Source organism: Truncatella angustata, assembly GCF_020726525.1.
Source record: "Truncatella angustata strain MPI-SDFR-AT-0073 chromosome Unknown BKA67scaffold_13, whole genome shotgun sequence".
NCBI lineage: Eukaryota > Fungi > Ascomycota > Sordariomycetes > Amphisphaeriales > Sporocadaceae > Truncatella > Truncatella angustata.
The window spans coordinates 133831-153759 of NW_025763393.1; the positions used below are offsets into that span (position 1 = coordinate 133831).

The window sequence follows — 19929 nt, forward strand, 5'->3', positions numbered from 1 at the left end:
ATTGCCACAGTGGATTTTCATTACACGAAAACACTATGTTACAATGCAGGCAGCATTCCTCAACGGTGGACGGCGGGCGTCAAGTGTCGAGAGCGCTCGCCGCGACTTTATAACAAGCCCTGCTTTTGCAAGTCGTAGTAAACCTTCTCAGGCATGACGTTCCCGTCTGCGTCCTCCATCTGCACGACGCTTGCATCGTCCTTGCCCCTCTTGTTCTCCTTCTGGATCTTTTCCCACAACCTCGTTGCCTCGTCAATAGCTGTGATATCCCTGAAGAGGGCAGTATTTGTAATGCCCAAGCACTTGAGACCGTAGATATGCCGTGCCTCGTTGAAATGCTTGTCGAACGCTCTCCGCCCCATGTACACAAAGTTTCCACAGATCTCACATGGGAACTCAACACCCAGGCCGTGGAGCTTGTACAGCCAGAAGGGGATAGGCTTGCCATCCCAAGCAAGTGGGAGTTTCAGAGGGTTGTATATCTTATCCTCGTCGTCGCCCTCGTCGTCCTCCTCGTTCTCGGGGCCTTGGGCGGCAGTCGTTGTCGAGCTGTACAGGTTGTCGAGTTCTTGCTGACGCTCGCGATCTGTCATTCCCTGCTTCCGCTCCACGTTGACCCTCGAGTCACTGCGCTCGGTACTCATGGCGGCTGCAAGCTTTTTGACCCTGAACTCCCTCTCGGCAATGGCGCGTTCTTTCAACCGGGCTGCAGATTCGCCGCCCCTGGGTTGGCCGGTCGAGTTCCCGTTGGTCTCGCCAAGCTCTTCTATACGCTTCTTCCGCTCGGCTGCAGCTCTGACGTGCTTTTTCCCGGACAGATGACTATTGTAGACGTTTTCATTCTTGAACTCCTTTTCACAGTCAGGGCACCAGAGGGCGTCGGTGGAACTTGCTTGATAGGCGGCGGCTGATTCTGCGGCGTCGATTTTCCAGCCTTCGACGTCGTCTTTCTCCCAAGTCGATGCAAACTCCGTGTCAAAGTCTGCGACGACCTTGTCGACGTTCTCTAGCGGGCGAGTCCGGCGCATGAAGGCCTCAAGGTATTGGGCGAGTGCGCCAACATATCGGAAATATTGATCCGTGATCTTGTCACTCCTCTTGACGCCGCCAGCGCCGGGCGAGAAGTTGTCGAAAAGATCGAGGTACTGTAGGTAGCTGAGCCGCTTTGCGTTGGGCAGGTTCAGGTACGACTCGTGGCAGGTGTGCAGATCGAAGAAGCGGCCATAGTTCTCCTCTCCAGTGAACATGGAGTCGACGATGGTGGTGACGGCATCGGCGTCGGGGTTCTTCTTGGGCTTGTATGCGCGCTCGAGGTTCTCGACAGGCTCGTTGGGGTACTTTGAGTGGAAGCGCTTCACGTCGGCGAGCTGCTTGTAGAACTGGTCCATGGGGTCGCCAGTGCCGATTTGCTGGATTTCTTTGGAGCGCGAGGCATCGGTGTCTTTGTATATGGAGAGAAGCTTGGTTGATTGTGAAGAGATGCGATCAAGGAACTGTGAGACCTGATGGTCGCGTGTGAGACGATCGCGTATGTTTTTGGGCTCTTCGCCAATGCGGTCGGCAATACCTTGCTCCAGACGCTCCAGATCCTCATGGAGAAAGCGCTGTTCTTCCAGAATCATGTTGAAAGAAAAGGATGGCGCACGCCCTTGGTGGAGATATGTGTGTCACTTGATACGAGAGCAACCCGGCAATGGTGAGAGATGAGCGAACACTGGGAGAGGGCGAGGAGTGAGCTCGACAGTCGGTAGCCTGAGAGAGTCGACAGAGCTCTGGATGCGGCCGGATGGGAAACGCAGATGGGATTGGAAATGGAAGCGGAAATGGACATGGACATGGACATGACCATGAGAATGGAAACTGGTAGGTGAAATTTGGAGCCGACCTTGTCGCCTGTATTTCGTCACAGCCAATCAAAGACGGCAATCCGCAGCCCCACTTACCCGCCGCAATTCTGGGGGAAAGCGCGACGTCCCCACTGAAATTTTGACAGCCTCGTCCATTTCAATTCAATGCATTATTATTCTATTCCATCTCATCTCATCTCATCTCGTCCCGTCCATCGACTTCACCGCATCACCAACAGAACTGCTGCCACCCACGCTGGGCTTGAGCTCATCAATCACCAATCCCGCTGTCGCCTTGTACCCTCACCTATTATTTTACTGCGCCACATCATTCATCATGGCCGAAAGTGGAGGTATTGACCGTCGCGCCGACGAGAAGATGGAGTTCTCAACCTCCAAAGAGGTCACCGTTCATCCCACTTTCGAGTCCATGTCGTTGAAGGAGAACCTCCTGCGGGGAATTTATGCTTATGGCTATGAGTCGCCCTCTGCCGTCCAGTCTCGTGCCATTGTCCAGGTCTGCAAGGGTCGCGACACAATTGCCCAGGCTCAGTCCGGTACCGGAAAGACGGCCACTTTCTCCATCTCCATGCTCCAGGTCATCGATACTGCCGTCCGTGAGACTCAGGCTCTCGTCTTGTCGCCTACCCGTGAGCTCGCAACCCAGATCCAGTCAGTTGTCATGGCTTTGGGCGACTACATGAATGTCCAATGCCACGCTTGTATCGGTGGCACCAACGTCGGCGAGGATATCAGAAAGCTTGACTATGGCCAGCACATTGTCTCCGGTACTCCTGGCCGCGTCGCCGACATGATTCGTCGCCGCCACTTGCGCACTCGTCACATCAAGATGCTCATTCTCGACGAAGCCGACGAGCTCCTTAACCAGGGCTTCCGCGAGCAAATCTATGATGTCTACCGATATCTCCCTCCCGCCACTCAGGTCGTCGTTGTCTCGGCTACTCTACCTTACGACGTGCTCGACATGACTACAAAGTTCATGACTGACCCCGTGCGCATTCTCGTCAAGCGTGATGAGTTGACTCTGGAGGGCCTCAAGCAGTACTTTATCGCCGTCGAAAAGGAGGACTGGAAGTTCGACACTTTATGCGACTTATACGACACTCTCACCATCACACAGGCCGTGATCTTCTGCAACACTCGCAGAAAGGTCGATTGGTTGACCGACAAGATGCGTGAGGCCAATTTTACCGTCAGCAGCATGCACGGCGACATGCCTCAGAAGGAACGAGACAGCATCATGCAGGACTTCAGACAGGGCAACAGCAGAGTTCTCATCTCCACCGATGTTTGGGCTCGTGGTATTGATGTCCAGCAAGTCAGCTTGGTCATCAACTACGACTTGCCAAGCAACCGTGAGAACTACATTCACCGCATCGGTCGTAGCGGTCGCTTCGGCCGAAAGGGTGTCGCCATCAACTTTGTCACCAGTGAGGATGTTCGCATTCTCCGTGATATTGAGTGTAAGTGGTTAATTTGTCCCCCACAGAGAGCACTGCTAACTGTAATAGTGTACTACTCGACCCAGATTGATGAAATGCCTATGAACGTCGCAGATCTGATCTCCTAGACGATAGTGCTGTATTTCGGGACGTATGAAATGTTAGTCTCAGCAGCTGTGGAGCAACTATGAGCTTGAAGTTGGGAGGAAAGGGGGCATGTCAACCTAAAAGTAAGCTGCATTGTCTTGGACGTTTCGATCCATCTAGATTGCCCGAGCTAACATTGAAGTGCTAGGTTAGATGTCAGAATGATCAAACCAACAAATTTCACCAACATCCGCCGTGCTTGGATAGTTATGAGCTCGCTAGACTTTTTGCTAAGCGAAGTATCAAGTCGGGCGTGCTCTTTGCAAACGTTGCAAACGATGCATGTATTCTATTGCAGATGTGCAAATAACCATCTCTCATGAGCTACAGATGGCAAAACTTTGGCTACCTGTAGCTTCATTGTCCTACGCCGGAAGTCGCCATGCGTTTTGAGCGTCTCCGCTGGTAGCGTGTAGTGAGAGGTATGGTTACAGATAGCTTTACCTGAGCTCATGACTAATTGCGTAGCTCGTTTTATACACTCGAGGAAGACGGATGTAATTGCTAGCTATGATGTTCCTAACATATCAACACGTCACTGATCGCTTCCCAAGTTATCTGTCAAATTGAACGCATTGTTCATACTCTGATCACAACTCCGAGCACAAGAAAATCTCCTTAAAGACTTATCCTGCTTCGATCTGTCTGTCAGATGAGGAGCTTGTTCAACCGCGCATACTCAACTCCGCCCTGTTTCAGCAAGTCCATCGGCTCTCTAAGCTTTTCGGCAAGCTCGACAAATGCTTTGGACAGAGTGTGAAGAGAAGTGGTGCATACCACTTACGCATCGGTCGCTTTCTCCATCTCTTCCCGTGCTGTTCAATTTAGCGGCGAGAACTCATAAAGTCTGCTTTCGGCAAAGGACTTCATCTCTTGAGCTGGTTTCTTCATGGCACGCAGGTGCTGTGCGTTCAGTAACAGGATGTGCTAGAACCAGTTCAAGGGTTGGGTTGCAGGCGGGTCACCGCTTGGATCACTCGTGTATAAGCTGCGGCCGAGGATGGACTTATCGACCTCCCTTAAAACGGCATCTGACTCGAGGTCTCCTAGCATATCCGTATAGCCCTCAACGCCCTGTTGTAAGTACTGTTGCTAAGATCGGTCTACACTTATGTCCACTCTCTTCACCTTGTCTAAGTTAACAGCCATCGTGGTGTCCCGAGAGTTTTCGAATAATGCAGATAATGCGGTACCGTAAAGAAAAAAGCTTTGGACTATAGTCAGATTTAAAAGACCCAACAAAGTTAAATTACCAACATTCGTAAGATTGAGACTGTTCCACATAAATAAAAACATCAAGTCTACGATACATCTCTAGATAAGACTCTGCGTGGTTGAACCACTTGCTTGCTGGAAGAGTCCTCAGAAAGTTTCTACTTTCTTTGGTAATTACATTATGTGCAGGCCGTATTGAGCCGACGCTGGACCTCGTGCATCATCTATGAAGCTGCTCCCGACACGTACCGTTTCTACCAACGAATGGCACATACCCATAACACGAATCTTCGATAATTAGCATCATTCGAAAGCTTGCGCACACCAGGTCACTATTTTACGTGATACTTCATGCGCTGGTGTATCATGCTTCGATTTGGCGGTCTATGATGGTGATTCAAGATATGTACCTTAAAGGTTTTCGAGCCCAGGTTAGGTTAGCTACGCATGTGGTGATCAGGTAAGCTGTGAGTCGTCCATTACCTCCTAGCCGTTGGCCAGGGCTCTGCCGGTAATGATCTCACCTGCGTCGTATGGTTATGCTTGTTATTGGCAATTTGTGATGGTAAAGCCTTTTTAGATGTAGCATAGCAGATTCAGGACAAATTCGCAACTCTTGGAGCAATTGTGCCAGATCAAACGAAAAGCCAAGGCTGGCAAGTCGAAAGACATCGTTCAATATGCGCTCCTTACAAACACTGTCTGCACATTCTTGCTGCGAACATTGCTTATTGTATTTAGTCACAGTGGGTTTTGTCTTCTACAACCACGCTTGTGCGGCTATAATTTGTATCCCGATTCAATAACTTACTTGGGTCATTGGTGTCTTGTCAAAACACACTCTGCGACATTCAGACATGTGTTTACTAGGAAACCACGATCCATGATTTCATTATCTTTAAGTCAATGATAAATTCATTCGAAATTTGCTCGAGCAGCGATCACATCGATGAATCGAGAGGGGGAGAGAGAGGCGATGAGCAAACCGTGGTATTGTCCTACAGAGTTTGTTCAATATGTGATAACATTCAGGTTTATATATCGAATCACACGGGGGTACACTTACGTGAATTGGGATACATAGTGTGACATATCCTCAGCGTCACGGAATAAATAATAAAATATAGCACATGAATCAACGTCTTGTCTGTAGAAAAAGGAAGTCCACCCTCCAGGGAAGATGTTTCTCTTGGTGCTTAAAACCTGAACTATTCGGGGTAGTGTTAGAGTAACCAGAAAAATGAGATCAGTTCTAGATCACCATGGCAAAGAAATTATTCGCTAAGTTGTGGAGTGGATTGAGGTCCTAAATGTCCAGCGGGCTTGTCCGTGAACATCAGCCAGACTGATGCTTCAATTTACCCAAAGTGGCGGCCTGTGAACTGCCAAACTGGTACTCACCACGATATCGTAGCATTGATGTAATAAAAAGCAAATTGACATCGGTGGAATACAATCAATTTGACGCAGGTCATGGAAGATAACAACTGATTATCCAATCATATCAACACTTAACGAAACACAAAGTTTGATAGCTCAGAGCAGCCGCGAAAAATGCTGTCGTACACGCATGACCAGCGCATCTGGCATGATGCGGGAGGCTCACCAATATTGACCCTCAACGGTATTGGTCTGCTTGATGCTACCTGATTCAGTATGCCCATCCAAGAAGAAACACATATATTTCATCACTAACACTTGATCCCGAATTTTGAACTCGTTAATCATTCAACCTTGTCCTTCCGCAGTCATAGAATCGGATTGCGTCTTGACTCTTGTTCTTGCTCTCGATACGACGCCATACTTATCTTCCTATTTCGATAAACCCCTTGCCGCAATGAATTACACTATAGCTCAGAGGCTGCGAGTTTATACAGCCTACAAAGAAATATTTGTGGGAGAAAAAGCAAACTTGCGGAAGAACAGTCTAGTGCGCCACGTAATCAATCAACACGAAAGCTTGTTGCAACAATTCACTGATCTAGGGCTTGTTAACGTCGTCAAAATTGTGCAAGATCTCCTCCAACTAAAAGTTTTCGCAAGTAAAGTCAAAGCTGCTTCCGAGTTTCCAGAACTCGTAGAACCAGCTTGTTCACAGAATGAAGTGCAGGAGGCGAGTCCACAACATGCGGAGGAACTGTTGATTGAGATTTGGCCAGAGTATACCGACACTGCTATTGATACCGAGTATAGTGAGGGTGAAAACAAGAATATAATTGGTCAGATGAGTCAGGAAGTCGACGCCCATGCAAAGGGGGCTGGTGAGTATTTCCCGAAAAGCTAAAGTTGCAGAGACTCCGCGAGCAAAGCAACATTGTCTACTCAAAAAGATTGCGCTACTAATTGGTCGTTCATCAGAAACTATTACCCTTGCCACTCATAAACCTATGGGCAGCAGTTTACTTACTCCGTCGCGTCTTCCTTTCAAAGCCCAACACTTTGTTCTGAGTGAGGTGCAGCGTATCCTTGAGGAATGTTGCTTCGAGTTCGCGCAAAAATGGCTGCCATCTGTGCTCAGGGAGAGGCAGTGTGGCAGTGCGGAGGAGATCGAACTCAATCTCTGGACATATTACTTAAGGCTCTCCGAGCAACAGATCCCAAGAGCAGCCCTCGACCTGCAGGGTAGAGATTCCCTCCCATCCTTCTTGGCAGTCAACCACTTGCGCCATATCGCTGTGCACAGAAAGAATCTCACGTCCCAAAGCATCATGGATTCGGTCAAATCCGGTCTGGCACTTACCGTGATACTGCGGGATCAAAGGCGCAACACTCTCCTGCAAAGCATACTTGACGAGCTCAATAAGAATATTACAGTCATGAATTCTTCTCGAGAAAGCGCCCAGAACAGTGCTTCAGAGAAGCTAGAAGTGATTAAGCGCAAGAGAGCAGAGCTAGACGAGGAAGAGAAGATATTGAGGGCCGACATGCAGAGCCAGGATGAGACAAATACTGCTCGGACCGGAGCTCTGATCCAAGAATCGGTGGACCTTCTTCTGAAGAAATCACTTGAAGATGAACTGAAAATTGATCGCGGCTCACGCGATGGCGCACACACCGGCGCAGAGGAGACACTCGCTGTCCAGGTAATGGGTGGCATATACTGGTTCTCATCAACGGTAATGGCATATACCTGGACGCGCAAAGGAGCTGGAGTGTAGACCCACTCAATCTACGGTTGGAGCTTACGTAAACTCGCTCGATGGATGCGGTGGAGGGGGGGAAGGACTTTGTACTCACAACTAGACAACGCTCATTGAACTAGCCGTCTTTCGCAACTACGAAATCTTGACCACTTTTTAGCCCCCATCAAGCAGTTGCTATAAATTCAAGCGGATGCCTCTTAACATGTAAAACAGATCAGCTGTGCTTGCCTGGCATTTTAGTTTCATTACCAAAGCATGCCTATGGAGTTGTCTTATAAATATCCATACCGACAGTTGGTCTACAAGTCTCCAAGAAATGTGGCATTTTCGTGAGGTATCAAACAATAAGTTCCTGGTAGTTTAATATTTACTTTGGTTTGACGAGAAGCAAGCCGCACTTAAATGATAGGTTCGCTACAGACAAGTATTGTATATTCTTGAGAATAGGAATGCTGAATGAGCGCTGCCAGTTGAGACACTCGTCAGGCGGCACGGAAACCGAAGACAAGGACGTTTAGATGGAAGAGAGCACTGACAACCTACCCGGAACAGTTGTTGTGTAGGCGAGCTGCACCTGTTGTCAGTACTCCAAGCCGCCGCCTCAGCATCCCTACGACGTTTTGTCGCCTTTACTCCGACGTTATGAGATAGAAAAATAATTTTCAATAACACTCCGACTCCACTCAGAGACACGGAGACTTATATCGTTTAAGTAGAACACATAATCGAGTATCAACAGCGTTGATACGCACATCGACGATGGCAATCTAGTTTGACTGTTTCAGGAGATTGTGCTACCCGTCCATTATAAAAGATTCATCGAAACGCAGAAAGTTATCTCGCCTTATCTTCAAGATCACCGACTGGACTGCTCTGTACGAAATTTCGTGTATTATAGTGTTTATGTGGAGACTCAGTGCTTCGAAGGACTTTTGACAAGCGGAATGTCCCGTGCGACGGGTAAAAAAATATACATAAGAAGAAAAAAAAAACGACTGATTTTGTAGCGCAATACTTGTCTCGATAAAACGACTTTGAAGTACAATACCAGTGAAGGACTTTGGTCCTATGAGACCTTGATTAGATGTTAGCGTAGGACTGAACCATTGCTCAGCGGGCCCAGAAAAGATCTTCGGGGCCGCTTCGGCTAAGATTTACATACATATAACCTGCTAAAAGGTATGAGGCTAAACGCACCGAGTTCCTCCTACTCATCGATGAACGCCAATCTGCCTTAAACCCCAGTCTACACCATACGACTGATGCGACTGTCGCTCACTGACCATCGCATCTATCGTGCTCTTTAAATTCGCAAGTTGAGATTACAACAGATCTATTGAATCTGTAAGTCCACCCAACAGAGATCATATGCTCGCATCTCCTGGCTGAGTCTACGGAAAAAGGTTTCACAAGATGGCCGCCTCCACGCCAGAAATTATTCTCTACGACTTAGGCAGTACTGAGGGTATCTGCTTCTCTCCTGCTGTTTGGCGGGTTCGCCTTCTGCTCAATTACAAGAAAATCCCTTACAGTACCACATTTCTCGAATTCCCAGATATTGAGCCTACATTGCGACCATTGTGTGTTATGTCCCCTTTCATTTGCCATTCAATCTTGAGCATTGAACGTTTTACTCTGTGACTTGCAGCATTTACTTTCATCATCACAATCTCATACCTTGGCTTGCGCGAAGAAAAGTCTAATTCGCAGTTTGCAGCGGCTTGGTTCCCGATGCATCCACGTCAGGAACCAAATACACAGTCCCTGCTATTCACCACCTGCCAAGCAACACGTACCTGATGGAATCAGATCACATCGCTGAGTTCCTTGCGTCCAACTATCCGAGTCCCCCATTGTCCCTCACGTCTGATTTGGGGAAAGAGATTAAGACTAAGGCGCGAGCTGCCACGGCGAAAGCCATCAGCTGCTCAATCATGCCGCGCGAGATACAAATTCTGTCCCCACGTGCGCAGGAATACTTCCGGCGCACCCGTGAGGCTGTACTTGGCCATCCACTCGAGGATCTGCTCGATCCGAAGAGGGAGGAAAAGGCCTGGAGCGGGGTCAGTAACGGCATGCGCGCCATTGAAGAATTGTTGAAAACGAACGAAGCCGATGGGCCCTTTATACTAGGCGCCAGGCCGAGCTACGATGACTTCTTTATTGCCGGGGCCCTCCAGTCTACGAGGGTGGTAGACGGGAATACGTTCCAGAGATTGACCAACTACCCCGGTTTCAAGAGGATCTATGAAGCATGTTCACCATATCTTGAAAGGAAGGATTAAATTTACCCACAAGTAATAATCTGATAATAAATCTTTGCCTTGGCCACGATATGATATTCTTGGCGACCCGACTCTAACGGAAACGTCATCATTGTGACCGATCGACTGTCGGATTATGAAGGCTCAGGGTCTATTTATCATATAGTGTTTTGCTCATTGTCCCTTCGACTATGTGTAGGCTGTATTTATAAACCAAAGTTTAATAGATATGTACCAAGATAGAGATCGTTACTTCGTGCTGTATTGCAACGAGGCGCCGCTAGGTTGGACCGTGAGTTGGCTGCACTGCGGCGATCATGAGCAGGTAGGCGCTCCCATACCGGGTATCGAGAACCTCGTAATCCGGCTACAAACATAGCATGGAGACATTGATCATGTCTTTGTCAAGCGCAATCAAACATCGAGCCCCGGAAGAAGCAGGTAGTGAGAGCATAAAATTGCCACTGTGACAAGTTACGATATCTATCTGCTATGAAGAAAATAGTGTGAAAATGAGCGGCAAATACGGTTTCACGCAATTTCCGAGTACAATGCCCGTTACAGGGAAATTTGCTGGTAATCGTAAGCTTTGGTAGGAGGCAACTCCTTAGCTCAATTACGCCACCGGCGGGTTCGGTTACACGGCGGAATCATTGTGTTGAAATCGGCCCTCTTTCTTGTGAACATAAGGACCGCGTACAAAGCAATTCAGTATACCGCCAGATACAACCTTGTCCTGTTCTAGAGCGTCGATCTCGCCGTCGAGAATTCTCACCATGCGTCTTTTCAAGGACCTCGCGGCTTTTCAAATGCATTTGAGGCTTCGTGGCACCAAAGGATCCTGTAAGAACCAGTAAGGTATGTATGAGCACTTTGGGAATACCAAAAGCCAGCAAACCGTCATACTAACTCAGCATTAAATTTGTGTGAAGGCTTCTACTGCCGTGGGTTGTGGTATTTGGACAGGCTTTATAGCCCCATGGATACTTACTGATCAGAACGGCATTAATAAGCGCAGCTTGAAGGGTATTACGATAACTGCCAGCTTCGTCATCGACGGGCGCTTCCGCTGAGCCGCAGAACTTGTAAGTCTTTTGAAGTGCTGTTGCAGCAAGAATATCAAGAGCAAGGATTTGGGTGTTCGATTGCGCGCTTTGGAAACAGTCCTGTAATCAATGGAAGATATTTGTACCCAAATAGGATAGTATGTACAGAGTTCAAACGACGCAGCTTGAAACTTCCCGATGTAGTGGCCAATCACGAAGACACAGGTGCCAAGCTGAGGTCGTACTTTAGCTCCCACTCCGCCTCAGAATCGCCCTTCCGTGGAATGAAATCTACGGTCAGACCGTCCTTGACAGCAAAGACAGAGTCATTATCTAAGTACTGGGACTTGCTGTCAAAAATTTGTGTTGTGATCGGCTTGAAGCCTGGAGCTTGTGACTATGGTACGATCAGCATCTTATGGACTAAATCTTGAGACCTTTGGGGGGTTACTTACAATAAGGTGTATATGTGCGGGTCTGTAGACGTGGCGATCCATAAGTCTTAGAAGTTTTCCGGCTGGACCATCCTCCGGAACCTGAGACGTACTTAGCATGACACGCGAGCTGGGCACCTGCAATGGAGCTTACCGGGTACGGAGTGGGCCGCAAGCAGTAGAATGAAAACTTGCCCTCCGCATCTGTCACAAATTTTCCACGCAGGTTGTGCTCCACTTGGTCATCATCTTGTTGTTCATAAAGTCCTGGAGGTCGAAGTCAGTGAACTGATGCAGACTCCCAAAAGATCCTACCTACCATTCGTTGATGCTTGCCATGCTTCCACGGTCGCATTGGCTAGGGGTTTGCCAGTTGAGGCGCATGTAACTTGGCCATACAGGAAAGCGACCTGAGCGTCTTTTGGTGTGTTGAAGCTGATTGTGCTTCCATTTGGTCGAGTTGGTGTATCATGCCTCCAGAAGGGTCCAAGGATGGCTGATGCAGTGGCTGATCCTGCGCTTTTCACTGCCGCCTGGTACGTAATATCATCTACAAGTCTGTAGTCTTGTCAGTCTGTAACCCAGAAGTACGGGATCGCAAAGAGACTGACGACTCGAGACCGATCACGTCACATAGTAACTGTCCCTCGTTTCTCTTCGCATCACTCATCTGGCCAGCCTGGTTGATCATTGATACACCTAGCATCCACTCGTCCGTTGTGAGCTGGACTTCTCTTGCAAAATCGTGGATATGTTTGATGAACGAGCCCATGACCTCTCTTAATCGAGGGTCGGTCTTTGGGCCCATCGAGTTGACAACGTCCTGTGTAAACTCATCACCAAGTGTATGGCTTCCATTTGCAGCCGAAAGCGAACTCATTTCTGCAGTAAGAGGAGTATAGACACCGGATAACAATGACAAAACTTCTATTGGAGATGATGTTGAGCTGGTAAGACGATGATGGCGTCGTTGTCAGACGCCGCAACCGTGAGCTTAGATACATACCCAGGAGGAGCTTAATCGAACCACCATCCCCTCTTGCGGATCTCGGCAATTGCTCTGCTGACACACATCTGGGCCATGATTTGGTAACAGAGTTCGGACAGTCGCGGAAATAGTACAGGGTGCCGTCTCCGCCCCGGTCGGGATTGGGTTTCTTAGTGGTCCTTGATGGGCTAGGCTTCGCCAAGTGTGGTGATCTGGGTCCAAGCTAAGATCTTGGGGCCCCATGGGATCAGCAATTGGCAAGGGGTTCGCCCCACGACTTTCGCATTGAGTGGATGCGAGGCCCGTAAGCGATCGGAGGACGGATTTAACTGATCAATGCGATACTCGTGGCAATGAATTACACTCGACGCCAACATTGAACTGTGGCGCATATGATTGCTTCTGGACGAGGAATAGAATGTGGCAACAAATCAGGGAAAAGAAGTTCTCTTCATGCCTAGGCAGACTGACTTGTGACATGACCCGCGATAAGATCTATTCCTAAGTGGACTGATATCATAAAAGTCTGTAGCGTTCAAGTATCGCATTATATGACATGACAGGATGGAAATTCCAATGGCCTACCACAACTAACTTGGCGCCACTCGGCTGGACAGAAACCCTCTCGCATTGCTAATTTCTTTCACTTCCTGTAATCTCCGTCGACACCAAAATCCCACGTTGGCTGATCCGATCCGTTCGGCCTGCTTGCTCTCTTGAAACTGATATCAAGACCTTCTATATCCACGACAGGCAACACCACCTCCACGTCATGCTTATATGCTTCCGCATACCAGTGGTCCAGGTATTTCTTGTTCAACGTGAACTCCGGGAAGACCTCTCTCATTTTTCTCAGAGCGGTTCCAGAGATCTGATCCACGCTGTTTGCGTGATCAAGGCTGAGGAAATCAGGACCGACCCAAGTGCGCAGTGAGTTTTGGACTTCCTCGGGTAGTAAACCGGCTTTGAATAGAAGCAGATCATACTGCAAAAGAGATGCCTTTCCGTGCCATGACCCACCTCTCGTGGCGCGGTGGTATAGACCGATCAGTGCCGTGATGGCGCCAATGCAACCGGTTCCATAATCTGAAATAGGGAAAGGTGGTACCATAGGCTCGTCCAATCCCACAAATTTGCCTTGTTCCCAGGCGACACCACTAACGCAGTCTGCAATCTGCTGCCAACCCGGCCGGTGTGCCCACTCGCCTTGATAACCGAAGCAGTTGACATTAACGTAGACGAAACCTTTGCCCCTCTTTGTGGCTAGCTCCGAGAGGAACTTTGGTCCGTAGCCAAGCTTCTCAATCGCATCGGGTCGGTATCCATCAACGACAACATCAGCCTCAGCCACCAGCTCTTCGAAACGTTTTCGTCCTTCTGTGGATTTAAGATCCAATTCAGCAGCGTGCTTACCCATATTACCGTCAACTTGGAAGAAAGGAACATCACTCAGACTTGGACTAGTAATCTTGAGGACATCGGCGCCATATTCGCCAAGAATCCTTGTGACTACAGGGCCTGCAATGATCCTGCAAAGCTCAAGCACCTTCACTCCAGATAACAGACGTTTAGGATCGGATGCTGGCAAGCCGTATTTAGGGGTCTGGTCTTCTAGGGACGTGACAGCCCATGGTGGGAGTTTGCTGTTTACTTGGCCCTTGGATCGTGTCAGCCAGCGGACGGTTGTGTGCACAGTTCAATCTTACATGTTGTGTCTGGAGGAATTCATCATGCTTCAATGCCTTCACGCCGGCTTGCCTGTATTTGGCGTTGAGTTCCTCGAGTTCGTCAGGGGTAAACTTTTTGACAGCTGTTTCGATGGCATCCACGATCTTCTCATGTGTATCGAGGTCCGGGCGGAATGGTTCCAGTCCAAGAAATCCGAGTGTTGTAGAGGCCTCGAGAGAGCCGTGAATATGGTAAAACTCTCCGGGCGTAGCTGTCTTGTACAAATTGGCTGACATGCGCCGATATGGATCAGACTGAGCTTTCAGAAGGTCGGTGTCTAAATATCACGGTTATTGAGACTGAGCCGTGGGTAAGCGTATTAACATATCTCTTACCTTTTAATAGTGAGCGTACGTTCTTATCAAGCTTGCCCAAACCTCCGACCGTTGCCAGATAGGCCTGGATGAGGAAAGCAGTGGTTTTCTCCAAGTTCACTGTCACCTTCCTATCCTTGCTAAGACCATCTTGCAAGCCAGCCAACAGGCTCACGACAGAGCCCTCGATTGCCTTTAGCGCCGCTGTTGTCTCTGTTTCTTTGAACGGAATGGGAAAGTAAGGAGCGTCACGCTGTGCAGTAAACACAACGTTCTTGGCGATCTCCCGTACCTCTGTCGGTAGTTCTACAGTGTCAAACAAATTGCAAAGCAGATCAAGGATACGCGAGGTCTCCTCGATCGAGCTGTATTGCGATTGACTCCCCATGCTGACTTGGTGACTTGCTGCGTCGCAGTAAGCCTCCACGTGATAGGCGCGAAATATTCTTAACCGGCAGTTAAGTACTACAGACAGCTATACACGACCACGTTGTTGTCTCACAGCCGTTGCATCCGGGTGTAGCAAGTTTTGACTGACTTGGTCCTAATTTGTGATCGACCGAGGACAAGGGGCCAGTCCCGCGACCAGTAGAACCCAGCTATTCCCGTTATTCCGGCCATGGGAGCAATCATGGCGCTAGGCAATTTTCTGTCCCCTTCTTCTCACGCCGGAGTCCACTTGACAGCGGATCGCCCCAGCAGAAAAGGATGGCGATGGTGGGTGTGCTATCCGTTTGCCGGCAGGTGTTGCGAGTCAGGGTGTGCAAGCTAAAGTGGCAAGAGTGGTTTAGTCTCATCGTGGGTCACATTGCATCATCCTGGCACCCGCCTCGCCGCCATGTCTGCTGGGTGGGCCTGTCACTCAGTTGGTCTGATTTACCGAACAATACTGGCGGTTTATTGGAGCTCCAGTAACTCAATCAACGCTTTAAGAGTGCCATGCTTTGTGATAACAACAGACGCACCAACCAAATTCCAAGCCAGATATAGTCGGTAACATTCGAAATGCCGTTCCTCACCATCCGTGGCAAGTCCATTTACTACAGGTCGAGCTCCCCTGAAGCTGGCTCAGATACCGCCATCTTATTCATTCACGGCCTCGGCTCATCCAACTCATTCTACGCTCCACTGATACCATCTCTGGTCGCAGCAGGATACAAATGCGTCGCTTTCGACACCCATGGTCAGCTGCAATCGTATTCGCACGCACGTGACGCATTTAACAGGTAAACAGGAAGCGGTTCATCAAAGTACAATGGCCAATATGGCGGTATTGAGGGCATGGTTGAGGACGTGAAAGATCTGATGCAGCAATTGAAGCTCGATGCAAGTAGCTCGATTATCGTGGGACACTCGATGGGCGCAATTGTAGCTTCAGAACTATCTGTACAACTTCGACTTCTTGGTGTTGTGCTGATTGGTCCGGTGAATCCCAATCCTGGCCTGGCACCGATCTTCAATTCCAGGATTACCACGGTTGAGAAGAGTAAGTGGCGCAAAAATTTGCATGTGTTTGTTTCTTGCTGACGACTTAAGACGGTATGGAGGCTATGGCCGAAACAATACCTGATGCTGCTACGGGTCCGAGGTGCACCGAGACTCAGCGTGCTTTCATCAGAGCTCTCCTTCTATCCCAAACTACCGAGGGATACAATTCTCTGTGTCGGTCGATATCGGAGGCGAAGCAGCCCGATTACGGTCGTAGTCAATGCCCTTTGCTGATCATTGCGGGATCTGACGACAGGACGAGTCCACTCGAAGCAGCCAAGAAGATAGAACAGAGGTGAGAATCTTGCCTTTCCCATTCCTCCACATACTTACAGGTGCATAGTTGGACATCTGGCGTGAAGACTGATTTGAAGCTATTGAACGGTATTGGTCACTGGCACTGCATAGAAGCAGCGGATGAAGTTGCTGGATTCATTGAATCCTTCGCACGCGAGGTTAAATAATGGCTCCGAGTGGCCTGATCCATTTGCAAATCTCGCCGTACTCTCTTGATTCATGCACCGGATGTGCCACTTGTAAGCGGTATTGCGATGTGAGCTCCGTCTCATCTAGAATACCCGGATTATTTCTTGGTTGCGCCGGCGGGATCCTGTAGCAGGGTGTCAACTGACTGTAAGGATTGGAATCTGAAAAGAAACACGTAGGTATCACTTACCAAATATACCTGGTAGAACTTCATCCTATATTTACCATCCTCTGTTGATTTCTCGAGCACAGCTCTCCCGCCCCATTCCACGGTGGCCTTGTCTCCGGCGCGAAGCTCATACTCTACACTTCCGTACAGCATGACTTCTTGGCTATCACTTCCAAACGGGAATATTTTGTAGACGGTGTGCTTTCTTTGCGCAACGGCAGTCCACATGCCATGTCTCATGGTGGTGATCTCTGCACCTGGTGTTAGCAAATGTACGGCAACTGCCAATAGAATAGCGGCGTGATTTACCATCTCGGCCCTGACTGGTTTTCGAACCGAGCTTGAAGGTAGCATCGGACGTGAATTGGTCTACGTATGCATCATGCGCACCGGGGGTGTCGGATACTTCGTAAAACCTCTCCAAAAAGAGAACAATGTCATCATCCACCGTGACGCCTGAAGGGTATTCGGCTTTATATTGAGACATTGTTATTTCTTACTCTGTCGCGACAGTCACCAGTATTCCTAGTATTGGGGCAAACTGATTGTCTTTGAGGTCAAGGCCCGTGTAATGGTCACCAATGTCCTAGATTCAAGCACTTTCGTCGAATTCGAAACGTGAGACCCCACTACCCTAGAGTCACCTGTTTGTTATTTCCGCTTCCGGGTCGTCACATTGCCAGTGGACAAAATACCGAACTAAACCCTCCCCTAGCGGCATACAGCGGAGTTCGGATGAGCTAATAATAATGGTTCCACGCGCTTACACGCGTACACAAGTCCGTTGCTCCGACCCGGAAGTGGCTGCCAGATCCAACATGAAGAGATGGTCGATAAGATCCCCTTTTCCTTTATTATACGAGGATAATGCCCATATCCCACTCTATGATGCCCTTCGTTCAAGTATTGCCGTGTTTCAATGCGGGGGTGACCCTCCCCGCAAGTTATCCTTGGACGATTGGAGAAGCGGGGAAAGACGGCCGGTGATTAACTTCGCATGACGAACAGACGGCGGCAAGTGCACCAGGCAACGCCCCGCCATGAATGCCAGTCGTGGTCAAAGACTACCCAATATTCAAAAGGCACAAGTCGGCTAAGTTCTCTGAAGGAACGCGGTGTTGGGTACCGTTGCCGACCTCTCACTTCGTCAATCACTATGGTCTAAGTCTCGTACCCGGCTGTGTTGAATATACGGCTCACGGAAGTACATTGTAGCACCAAATATGGCGACTAATCTTCGGCAACGGAAGCCCGGACAGCGAGCTCACTCTTGTAGCATAGGCTGTATTCTTTAAAGATGTGATTTCGGTACTGATTTGAAGCTACATTTCGTTCATCATACTGTTCTGTTTGTCCTACATAAGCGCTTCAAACTTATTTGTACTTTGAGTACCAGCGAGATACGTCGCAGGAAAGCCAAGCAATCATCACTGCCAATATGTTGGGAAAGGTGGCATTAGAAGAAGCCTTCGCGCTACCCCGTTTTCAGGAGAAGACGAAATGGTGGGCATCACTGTTCGCTACCGATCCTGACAAGCACGCGGCGGAGATCACAGACATTACAGAAACCCGTATAAAATACATGGACAAGCATGGTGTTGGGCACAGCATCCTCTCGTATACAGCTCCTGGTGTTCAGGATATCTGGGAGCCCAAGGACGCACAGGCCCTGGCCGTTGAGGTGAACGACTACCTCGCTAGCGCCATCAAGAGCCACCCCGACAGGTTCAGCGGCTTCGCGTAAGTTCAGTTGAGACACTTGATGATTCCATTGCTGAAAACTACAGTACACTGTCTATGCATGACCCTCAAGAGGCTGCTACAGAGCTGAAGCGCGCTGTCACGCAACTGGGCTTCAAGGGTGCTCTCGTCAATGATACTCAGCGTGCTGGTCACGATGGAGATGACATGATCTTCTATGACGGCCCGGAGTGGGACGTCTTCTGGTCGACAGTGACCGACCTGGACGTCCCCTTCTACCTTCACCCAAGAAATCCCACCGGCACAATCCACGAGAAACTGTGGGCCAAGCGAAGCTGGCTGATTGGCCCGCCTCTCAGTTTCGCTCAGGGTGTTTCTCTCCATATCCTTGGTATGGTTACCAATGGTGTATTTGACAGACATCCCAAGCTTCAGGTCATTATCGGCCACTTGGGTGAGCACTTGCCCTTCGACCTGTGGAGGATCAACCACTGGTTCGAGGATGTCAAGAAGCCACTGGGTCTGTCTTGCAAGAAGACGATCCGGGAATATTTCGCGGACAACATTTGGATCACTACCAGTGGCCACTTTTCCACTCCCACATTAAAGTACTGTTTGACAGAGGTTGGCGCTGACAGAATCCTCTTCTCAATTGACTACCCTTTTGAGAGCTTTGGTGATGCTTGTGACTGGTGGGACGAGCTGAAACTGGATGAGGTCGACTACAAGAAGATTGGACGAGAGAACGCCAAGAAGCTGCTCAAGCTTGGAAACTTTAAGGACTCAGAGGCGTAGCTAATTGTATAAATACAAAGAAATATATTATATGTTCAAAAATGAGAGATTCGGGTTCGCAGAAACAGAATCAACAGGAGCATCGGCAACGTGATTGATGATGGCTTCGATGAGCTAAATGTCGAGCCGATTCCTCTCGGGTTTGATCCGTTGGATGGTCAGATATATGATCTAGGAAGTGTAAGAAGGTAAGGTTTGTTTGGGTGGCGTTGTCATGGAAGTCCCTGACGCCAATACATTGAGACTAAATCAAAGTAATAAAGTCTCAATTTTCATGATTACCTATTTCCGTGGCCTTTCTTTTCGTTTTTTTCTTTCTTTTTCTCTTATCTACACAACGGTCTAAGCCATTCTAAATGTACGTGAGATCAGTCAATTCGGTCTTGACGCGGTGATAGAACTTTTAAGCCCAATTTCTCCAAGCAACGAAACCCCACTATTAACGCTGTCCATCATCAGGCATTCGAGTGCTGGTTGTGTGATCTTGATCCCTGTGCGTGGAAGAAACCCTCATAATGGTGTAGACAAACCTCACAAGTATGGTCACGAACACCATCCATAATAAGTATACAACTCACCAGTAGTACAAGACATCAAAATTATTCATAAGATTGGTAATATTGATGAAGAAATTGTGGACGGTCTAAGTATAAATTAAATCGGGCACAAAGTTTCTCCGTCAATATCCTAGCGGAGTTGTT

At 48.8% G+C, this 19929-nt stretch overlaps 9 protein-coding genes across 9 annotated transcripts; 5 read left to right on the forward strand and 4 right to left on the reverse strand.

The window, feature by feature from the left end:
• Positions 1–29: 29 nt before the first annotated feature.
• Positions 30–1846, reverse strand: BKA67DRAFT_587313 (uncharacterized protein). Its single transcript, XM_046104315.1, has one exon. It carries the CDS (start codon positions 1620–1622, stop codon positions 108–110), a length of 1515 nt encoding a protein of 504 aa, XP_045951220.1. The 5' UTR covers positions 1623–1846; the 3' UTR covers positions 30–107.
• A 338-nt stretch (positions 1847–2184) lies between these two features.
• Positions 2185–3438, forward strand: BKA67DRAFT_528198 (DEAD/DEAH box helicase; the record flags this gene model as incomplete). Its single annotated transcript, XM_046098931.1, has 2 exons — positions 2185–3331; positions 3380–3438. 2 exons carry the CDS (start codon positions 2185–2187, stop codon positions 3436–3438), a joined length of 1206 nt encoding a protein of 401 aa, XP_045951221.1.
• A 3071-nt stretch (positions 3439–6509) lies between these two features.
• Positions 6510–7830, forward strand: BKA67DRAFT_651682 (uncharacterized protein; the record flags this gene model as incomplete). The annotated part of the gene is made up of 2 exons (XM_046106080.1): positions 6510–6933; positions 7031–7830. The coding sequence occupies 2 exons, from the start codon at positions 6510–6512 to the stop codon at positions 7828–7830; spliced, it is 1224 nt and encodes a 407-aa protein (XP_045951222.1).
• A 1170-nt stretch (positions 7831–9000) lies between these two features.
• On the forward strand, positions 9001–10294 carry BKA67DRAFT_587318 (uncharacterized protein). The gene is made up of 3 exons (XM_046104316.1): positions 9001–9159; positions 9219–9395; positions 9533–10294. Exons 2-3 carry the CDS (start codon positions 9229–9231, stop codon positions 10098–10100), a joined length of 735 nt encoding a protein of 244 aa, XP_045951223.1. The 5' UTR covers positions 9001–9159; positions 9219–9228; the 3' UTR covers positions 10101–10294.
• A 1042-nt stretch (positions 10295–11336) lies between these two features.
• On the reverse strand, positions 11337–12439 carry BKA67DRAFT_528118 (Intradiol ring-cleavage dioxygenase; the record flags this gene model as incomplete). Its single annotated transcript, XM_046098924.1, has 5 exons — positions 11337–11522; positions 11581–11661; positions 11714–11826; positions 11879–12117; positions 12171–12439. The coding sequence occupies 5 exons, from the start codon at positions 12437–12439 to the stop codon at positions 11337–11339; spliced, it is 888 nt and encodes a 295-aa protein (XP_045951224.1).
• A 751-nt stretch (positions 12440–13190) lies between these two features.
• Positions 13191–14977, reverse strand: BKA67DRAFT_542255 (CoA-transferase family III domain-containing protein; the record flags this gene model as incomplete). The annotated part of the gene is made up of 3 exons (XM_046101081.1): positions 13191–14204; positions 14254–14552; positions 14611–14977. 3 exons carry the CDS (start codon positions 14975–14977, stop codon positions 13191–13193), a joined length of 1680 nt encoding a protein of 559 aa, XP_045951225.1.
• A 385-nt stretch (positions 14978–15362) lies between these two features.
• Positions 15363–16601, forward strand: BKA67DRAFT_132190 (Alpha/Beta hydrolase protein). The gene is made up of 4 exons (XM_046095011.1): positions 15363–15772; positions 15824–16075; positions 16126–16372; positions 16421–16601. The coding sequence occupies exons 1-4, from the start codon at positions 15595–15597 to the stop codon at positions 16539–16541; spliced, it is 798 nt and encodes a 265-aa protein (XP_045951226.1). The 5' UTR covers positions 15363–15594; the 3' UTR covers positions 16542–16601.
• On the reverse strand, positions 16519–17350 carry BKA67DRAFT_132206 (uncharacterized protein). The gene is made up of 3 exons (XM_046095012.1): positions 17042–17350; positions 16754–16983; positions 16519–16687 (listed from the first exon to the last, which is right to left on the reverse strand). The coding sequence occupies exons 1-3, from the start codon at positions 17217–17219 to the stop codon at positions 16661–16663; spliced, it is 435 nt and encodes a 144-aa protein (XP_045951227.1). The 5' UTR covers positions 17220–17350; the 3' UTR covers positions 16519–16660.
• An 820-nt stretch (positions 17351–18170) lies between these two features.
• BKA67DRAFT_665118 (uncharacterized protein) lies at positions 18171–19228 on the forward strand (the record flags this gene model as incomplete). Its single annotated transcript, XM_046108505.1, has 2 exons — positions 18171–18472; positions 18520–19228. 2 exons carry the CDS (start codon positions 18171–18173, stop codon positions 19226–19228), a joined length of 1011 nt encoding a protein of 336 aa, XP_045951228.1.
• Between the last annotated feature and the right edge of the window lie 701 nt (positions 19229–19929).